The 9,075-nt window shown below is 41.5% G+C and overlaps 1 protein-coding gene across 4 annotated transcripts in view; it reads right to left on the minus strand.

Annotated features, from left to right (window-relative positions):
• The window catches only part of LOC129854389 (ataxin-2-like protein), a 68,060-nt gene extending 59,309 nt beyond the window's left edge, over positions 1-8,751 (minus strand). Inside the window, exons 1-2 of one of the 4 annotated variants that reach the window (XM_055921387.1) lie at positions 8,680-8,751; positions 7,844-7,970 (exon numbers count right to left, since the gene is read on the minus strand). In XM_055921387.1, coding sequence (XP_055777362.1) covers positions 7,844-7,956 — 113 coding nt within the window. In that variant the 5' untranslated portion in view covers positions 7,957-7,970; positions 8,680-8,751. Of the gene's footprint in view, positions 1-7,843 lie in introns of all 4 variants that reach the window. The other 3 variants (XM_055921378.1, XM_055921369.1, XM_055921398.1) reach the window with 3 other exon arrangements.
• Between the last annotated feature and the right edge of the window lie 324 nt (positions 8,752-9,075).

Consider the following 9,075-nt stretch of genomic DNA (forward strand, 5'->3'; position numbering starts at 1 on the left):
GGGCAGGGATCTTATATTCATGAGCTCACCTTGACTAACAGCTCTTTGATACACCCTTGTGTTCATTGCCAGGTAACAAGGTAAACAATTGGCCACATGTCATTATGAGCCTAAATAGTATGCCTCAACCCATCTTCTCTGCAAAATGCTCACATGGTCAACAGAGCTGATCATGGACTGTTGGATATCAGACCAACAGCAGCAATACACAATTGCATTTCCATTGATTTGTAACTAATTACAGAATACAGTTCACTGATAAGCTTCTTCACAAGAATGAGTAAAGCCTGGGTCATCTTAGAGGATTAGACATAAGGGAATGAACATGAAAACAGCATACAATAAGTGTACTGGACATTTTATTGGTGCCTCTACATTAGCATTATAAATGACAATATGTTCAGAATTGTATATATATATTGATCAGATATTTATTTGATCATTTACAATAGGTCAGAATAGCAGAAATATTGATCAACATGAACACTCATGAGAAATAATGGTTAGACATTTGACATAAAAAAAAATGTTTTTGCCATAAGCCTAATATTTGGACCCGGCCTTTAAAGTTTGCAGGTACCATTGATTCATAACACTCATTGCCCATCCAAATGCTTAAAAAAAATATGAAGCAACTAACTGTGATATCAAACCAAGTGAAAGTGAATTAGTTAGGCTTTTGGAATCTCAACAAACTACAGAGATTGATGGGGAGGGGGACCCATGTACCCTGCTTCAATCAAGCAGGATTCAGATGTTTAAGTAACGTGTCGTGACTACCATTAATGTGATGACTGCTATTTATCAAATAATTACCTACTCCATTTAATTATTACTCGATTAAATTGTAATCATGTAACAATTAACTCATTAGGAACTTAGTCACTCTTTAAAACAACTTTTCCCATGGTGCCCCATCTCCCGACTTAAACTCTAAAGATACATAGATCTCTTACATCAATACAGTCAATTATTACCTGTCTCATTCTGAACGTCACAAATATCTTAATCCGCAACAAACCTAGCCTGAGTGATGAATCAGCAATTCACAAATAGTTAGTAAATAAATAATTAAGCCTAACTAAATAATCACACAGAAATACATAAACACACAAGGTATAGGTTATCGATTACGACCATAAAATGAAAAGTCCCAAGTGAACTAACCCGATATGACGGCTTGTTACATAATGGAAGGGGGGATAAAGAGCGGGGAGAGAAAGAGAGTGGACTTAACGTACATACACTTGGAAACTACGCTCACCGTAAATATAAATATTTAGCACCCTAACAACCACTCAGTCGGGTTAGAAGTGCAACATATATTTACACGTAGATGTCTTTCTCTGTAGTCTCTCTGTTGAAACCACTATCCATTTATGGTGAGTAGTTCGATGCAAGTCTCTAGTTGTCCACCATAGATTAATGTCCTTAGTTGTAGGCCTCGATCTTGGAGTGTTCGTTAGAATGGATACGTCAAAGGTGCACAGTGGGATCTGCACTTCCCCCTGTCCGTTAGAGTAGATACCTCCGAGGTATCAATGATGGTGAGAGATTTGTCCTTCCCTCTCGTCTTGGTCAACTGTCCTAGACTACTTTACATACCAGCTGCAGACTTGGAATGTTTTGGTCTAGTCTTCAACGTCTTCACTCGTCAAGAGTTTGAAGGTCTTACCATTTTCTGGTCTTGTAGTTTTAACCATTTCATGACATCCGGCTTACACCGTACACCTGCTTGGTCTACTGTAAATTTTGTTAAAAGTCCTTTTAAGCACTCTGGCCAGAAAGGCGGTTCCATCATGTTGACACGAACTCTGAGCTCACTTGGAAGTGGCTACTGATTGGCACAAGATTTACAAGAAAAACAATTCTCATTTAGAAGGATAAAATCACATTGCTATATTTATTCATACAAGGTGTACAACATTTACATGTAAATCTGATATACACATTGTGAAAGCTCTTAGTTACAATGTTTCCATTATAACTTATTTCTGATAAGTTTAATGACATCACAAAATAGACACATTTTCCATATTCCATCTGTCATAATTCCCAACATTTGGATATTGAAATATATTTTCCCAATGTTCATTGTTTGAAGTTTTGGCAAAGTCTCTCTGTTGTACTCAGACATTCCATTCTCAATACTGCAGAGCCAAAGGGAGAGTTTCTGCCAGGTATTTACGATCCGGTTGTTAAGTCAACTCCCCCAGGAGAGAGAGAGAGAGAGTTTGGCTGTCTGTCAGCCATTGGCCTAGCTGATGGGTCCTTTTGATCCTCACCAAGGAGTTTAGTTTTAGTTTATTAATTCGACCATTTAAAAAAAAAACAAGCACACATCAAACTTAAAAGCCATGAATAAAATCATCGAGGATAACACAATAAAGTCTGGGACTTATTTCCATTGTGGGAGAGAGAGATGGTTTACATGGGATGACACATGTACAGTGTTGCATGTGTGATTGCAGGGTACATTGAAAATCTTAGGCATCAAGCTCCAACATGCAAGTTTAAGTGGAATAAAATGAATATGGTAATAAAAACAATAGAATTAGCACAACATACAAAACTATGGCAGTGTTGAATAAATCAAATGTCCATTGGGATGAAGGCAGAGTAAAGACTTGAGGGGGGGGGGGGGACAATCTTAGGGGGAGCAACATAACCATTGAGGGGGTGTGGGGATCAAGTGAAATAAATAAAATACAAAAATAAAGTAATACACATCGTCACAACTGCAACAGTGATGAATGTCATTGGGGTGGGTGCAGAGTCAAATGCAATAGGGGGCAACAGGAGAGAGAATGTCCATAGGGGAGAAGCAGGTAAAGTAAGTGACCGTTGAGGGTGAATGTCCATAGGGTGTGTATCAGCGGGGAGGGTGGAGTGGTAGCTGACCAGTGATGGCCAATAGTTTATACCATCAGACTGCAGAATGGCCAGCCTTAATTTGCCATGATGCTCCTGTACTGCCAGTGTCAGAGGGATTGAAGCAGGGAGACAGGGGCATGGCTTGGGTGGCTGGGGTCTCTGATGATCTTCTTGGCCTTCCTGCGACACCTGGTGTTGTAGGTGTCCTGTAGGGCAATGGTGCGTTCTGCTGCACATACAGTTGAAGTCGGACGTTTACATACTCTTAGGTTGGTCATTAAAACTCGTTTTTCAACTACTCCACAAATTTCGTGTTAACAAACTATAGTTTTGGCAAGTCGGTTAGGACATCTACTTTGTGCATGACACAAGTCATTTTTCCAACAATTGTTTACAGACAGATTATCTCACTTATAAATTCACTGTATCACAATTCCAGTGGGTCAGAAGTTCACATTCACTAAGTTGACTGTGCCTTTAAACAGCTTGAAAATTCCAGAAAATTGTCATGGCTTCAGAAGCTTCTGATTAGCTAATTGACATAATTTGAGTCAATTGGAGGTGTACCTGTGGATGGATTTCAAGGCCTACCTTCAAAGTCAGTGCAAATTCTTTGCTTGACATCATGGGAAACTCAAAAGAAATCAGCCAAGACATCAGAAAAAAAAATTGTAGACCTCCACAAGTCTGGTTCATCCCTGGGAGCAATTTCCAAATGCCTGAAGGTACCACGTTCATCTGTTCAAACAATAGTACGCAAGTATAAACACCATGGGACCACGCAGCCGTCATACCGCTCAGGAAGGAGACGCGTTCTGTCTCCTAGAGATGAATGTATTTTGGTGAAAAAAGTGCAAATAAATCCCAGAACAGCAGCAAAGGACTTTTTGAAGATGCTGGAGGAAACAGGTACAAAAGTATCTATATCCACAGTAAAACAAGTCCTATATCGACATAACCTGAAAGGCCGCTCAGCAAGGAGCCACTGCTCCAAAACCGCCATAAAAAAGCCAGACTACGGTTGGCAACTGCACATGGGGACAAAGAATGTACTTTTTGGAGAAATGTCCTCTGGTCTGAAGAAACAAAAATGGAACTGTTTGGCCATAATGACCATCGTTATGTTTGGAGGAAAAAGGGGGGGGCTTGAAAGCCGAAGAACACCATCCCAACCGTGAAGCACGGGGGTGGCAGCATCATGTTGTGGGGGTGCTTTGCTGCAGGAGGGACTGGTGCACTTCACAAAATAAATGGCGTCATGAGGATGGAAAATTATGTGGATGTATTGAAGCAACATCAAGACATCAGTCAGGAAGTTAAAGCTTGGTCACAAATGGGTTTTCCAAATGCTACTTTCAAAGTTGTGGCAAAATGGCTTAAGGACAACAAAGTCAAGGTATTGGAGTGGCCATCACAAAGTCCTGACCTCAATCCCATAGAAAATGTGTGGGCAGAACTGAAAAAGCGTGTGCGAGCAAGGAGGCCTACAAACCTGACTCAGTTACACCAGCTCTGTAAGGAGGAATGGGCCAAAATGCACCCCACTTATTGTGGGAAGCTTGTGGAAGGCTACCTGAAACAGTTGACCCAAGTTAAACAATTGAAAGGCAATGCTACCAAATACTAATTGAGTTTGTAAACTTCTGACCCACTGGGAATGTTATGAAAGTAAAAATATATATATAATATTTAAAAAATAATAAATCACTACTATTATTCAGAAATGTAACATTCTTAAAATTAAGTGGTGATCCTAACTGACCTAAGACAGGGCATTTTTACTTGGATTAAACATCAGGAATTGTGGAAAACTGAGTTTCAATGTATTTGGCTAAGGTGTATGCAAACTTCGTTTTCAACTGTATCACCCTCTGAAGAGCCTTGCGATCCGTGGAGGTAGAGTTATTTACCATCTCCACAGCAGCCCCGTTGACGAAGATGGGGGCATGACCAGCCTGGTTCCTACTGAAGTCCACAATCAGCTCCTTTATTTTGCTACCGTTAAGGGATAGTTTGTTTACCTGGCACCACGCCTTTAGAGTGCCCACCTCCTCCCTGTAGGCTGTCTCATCATTTTGGGCAATCAAGCCTACTACTCTTGTTTCATAAGCGAACTTGACGATGGAGTTGTAACTGTGTGAGTCTACGCAGATGTGGGTATACAGGGAATACAGGAGGGGACTGAGGACGCACCCTTGTTAGGCCCCCATGTTGAGAACCAGTGTCGAGGAGGTAATGTTGCCTACCTTCACCACCATGGGGCTGGCCTTCGGGAAGTCCAGGATCCAGTTGCATAGGGAGGAATTCAGACCCAGGGCCGTGAGCTTTCTAATGAGTTTCAGGCACTGTGGTATAGAAGGCCGAGCTGTAGTCGATAATAGTAGACATCTTGAAGCAGGTGGGTATTGAAGTGTGAGACAAATCCAGCTATGGCCTCCTACTAGTCAGGCCTCTCACACTGGGCAGACAGGGGTCCTGGGATGGACAGCTCACACAGCTTCCCCACATATGGCGCTGGATCAAGGGTGGCCTCGTTGAAGAGGAGATCCAGGAGCCTGTCTATGTTGCTTTGGGAAATCTGATTTTGTATGACAGCCTTCCTGCTGCGGATGTTGCCTGGGAAGCTGTGCAGACAGAGTAGATGTTGAATTTTCTAAAATGTCTGCTTTAAGATAGTGAAAAGAGAAAAGGAGCTGGAAAGTGACATTAACAGCATCCGTATTAGCTTCCTGGTAAGCCCATCAAACGTTCTCGCGAATTGATGAAGCAACTTTGCTCTAAATGTACACACGACTGTAATTTTCGGTGCAGGCTGTCCACCCGAAATGAAAAGCAGACTGCTGTTGGATTTCTTCAGAAAATAGTGTAACGTTAAATTTACACTCTGGCATCCAGTCACAGCACAGTGTGCTTTTGCCGGCATGCTGGTAAGTAGCTAGCTAGCTAACAGTCACACCACTGATGAAAGGTTACCAGTATCTTTGCCGTGTGCCTACACCAAAGCAAGGTGTAGGCACACGTGATGCCGGTTTAAAAATACATTTCATGTTGCCATGTGTATTTGAGCTATTGTCGTTCAAGCAGGCATAAATTTGGCCAGCATGACGTCGCATTGCGATAAAGCCACTCTCAATACGCTGAAAGTTAATAGGAATACGACTTTGAGATTGCGAAAACATCTATCATACATGTCAGACTGTCATGTCATAACGCAGGAGGTTGTCTTCTCTTGAATAAGCCATTGATCATATTTTTCGAGAAATGTGAAATTTAAAAGAGGGTTTAACAGATTTCCACAACGATTTTCACGTCACTTCCAAATTTATTATAACGACAACAGGAAACATTTGTTGACAAAAAATATTGTTCTTTACATATAGAGTTACGTAAAACTAAATTATAGGAATGAGTGGTTTTCGGTGGAATTTTCCTTTAAGGCGGTACATACTTATATTAGTAAAGATGATAACACGCTACCATTGGTGTACATTTAAAATCGATGGTAATGCCTACCTCCTGATTCCAAGTGTTTGACATGGGGGAGGGGACCAGAAACTTAATCAAAGTACCAGCTACAGTCATTGTTCATACTTAGGTAACCCTTATTTCAACTGGTTTTATCCAAGTATCATCCAATTTGACAGAAAACATGATTTCCACTGTTCAGGACCTTTAATATACAGCTATTGCAGAGTTCTCCCCAAAGACTGTAAGAGGGGCACTGCACCACCTTGTGGACTAGCTGCGCCACTATGTAAAAACATAAATACAATTGTTTTTATTTGTCACCATTTAAGGCCAAGCACCACAGCCTAACACTGTATATATTTTTTGCTGTAGATTGCAGGAAATGGCAGTTACAGGTGTTCAAAAATGCCAAATTCTATGACTTACAGTACCATCTCACAGTAAGTCAGATTTGTTTTTTTGGGGGGAGTGGCAGGAACAGGCTTCCATACGTCAAGAAACAATAGCTATCCTGTATAAAAATGTGATGTACCAACACTAGATTGCTCCTTTAATGGATTTAATTGAATTAATGAATTAAATCTGATGTCAAACAGAAGTCAATTAATATGCACCAACTCACATCAACAAAACTGGAACAATAACTCCCTCACGTACACACTGTGATCGACTAAAGGCTATACATAAGGTTATCCTTGGAAGTTGAGGCAGGCCTGATGCAAAGTACACATTGGATTCAGGTGATACAGATCGCCTAAACGTATCTCACAATAACAACTCACTATGTCACAACTCCATCTGCGGACCGCGGTTACTACATGAAGTGCCCACTACATGCCGTGCCCACTACTTGTCACTACATCCAGCGCCCACTGCCATTGAGGCTGCTAGCTAGCTACTTCCCTCTAAGTAATGTTAACAGAAAGCAGTGTTCGGCAGGCAGGGGCAAAAGACACTGGGAGAATCTCAATTTCATACTCCTTGTGTCTCTCCTCATCCTCTCAAAACCCATTGAAGGTGGTCAGGGAGGAGGGACCTCTGGCTTTCTCATCCAATTGGTTTTGAGAAAGAAGCAAGGAGAAAAGACAGAGGATGCGAGGAGTAGGCAATTGAGAGGCTCCCATAGGGCACCGGTGTCCCCTAGCTAGCTAGCAGCCTCCTATGGTCGGGTTTTCAGTGGGTGGCATCCAACGTTATTGGTACATTACCGCCACCTACTGTACTGGAGTGTGGACCAGAGACAGCGCTAGCAGCACAGTGAGTGTGGCATAGTGGGCGTGGCATGTAGTAACCTCTTGTCTACTGATAGATGACATATTTTCTTGGTGCCGTGCAATAGCTTCCATAAGTACTTGTCTATCACGCACAATATATTTTCACAGGCCTATCAACAAAATCGCATTTCCCACCACAACAAGCTACACATGCTTTGACCGGTAGGCCTTGAAGCCATGATTAAAATCACCAGCCTTTCCTATCTGGACATCCTAATTTCACTCACCTCCCAACCTGTGCTCTGTTGTTGATCCCACTGGCTGTGGAAGACATACTGACAGGGCCCGGAGTCCAGTTGGAGGTTTTTCGCCCACCGGAGTTGGGCTGTTGTTTCAACATGGCCAAGCAGCAAGCTTTCACAAAATCAAGTTACAAAACTAAATATTATTCGAGCAAATAATTGGAGACAATTTGATACACCTACAACGGGAAGTTACTTTTTCGTAGCAGGTTAGGAAAACTCAAGCAGCATGTTTGGAGAATTAACGTTGAATGTTAGTATACTTAACTAGATCGGTTAATGTTAGGAAAAAGTGTTAGCGAAAATGCTCTCCTAACCTGCTACCTATGGTCACTTCCGGTCGTAGCTGTATCTCAGTTGAGTGTTTTTAGGGAGTCCCAAATAATTCGTTTAGCCTGTATTAATCTCAATGACTGAGAACTACCATGCTAACTAACGCTAATAGTAATTGGTATCGCAAACTGGAAAGCTACATACAGTAAGGCGGCCCGACATTAAAATATACCTTGGTTTCTGATTGTATTCCCTGGCGGGCTACTTTGTTGCTAAACAGAGAATAAGTCGATACAAAATAGCAATGTTTTCACACCAGATAGTGGTTGAGGATTCTACTGATCCAAGCTCGCTACGTTAGCTAGCTGGCAATCTCTTGGACATTTGGTAGCTTCCCTGTCTGGATTACTTGCTTCTTTAGGTCAATTTGACGTATTCTTCTTGAAGGTTAAACCTTAGAATCTCAGTTGTGATGCTAGTATACTGGTCATAAGCTTATTAAATGGTATTTTCTTCAGGTTTCGGGTTGAAAAGCCGCAGTCGCTCACCACCTCTCGATGTAAGCTTCACTCGATCAGAGCGCTGTTGAGTGGTCGTTACAAACCAATAATAAATCAATTGTTCCGGGTCAGGGATTTTTGGAATCCTTCAGAATAAGAGTCCCATCGTGTGTAATAATTGGGTTGAAAATGACGCACAATTATCGATGTATTTTTCTACTAGTTATCGAGTAAAAGTATTTCTATAAGATACATTTTTTTTGTTCAAGCCAAAATGGTCAACAATGTGTTTTGTGTCTGTACTCCTATCATTTATTGCACTTACACACGTTTCTGTGTTGCAGTGAAAGGGGTGTCCATTATACTCAGGAACACTTCTAGCTTCTAAATCCAGAGTTAATATCCAGAGGAGCGTGGCTACTCATTTTAAGGCCCTCAGCTTTT

This window comes from Salvelinus fontinalis, chromosome 1 (genome assembly GCF_029448725.1).
Source record: "Salvelinus fontinalis isolate EN_2023a chromosome 1, ASM2944872v1, whole genome shotgun sequence".
NCBI lineage: Eukaryota > Metazoa > Chordata > Actinopteri > Salmoniformes > Salmonidae > Salvelinus > Salvelinus fontinalis.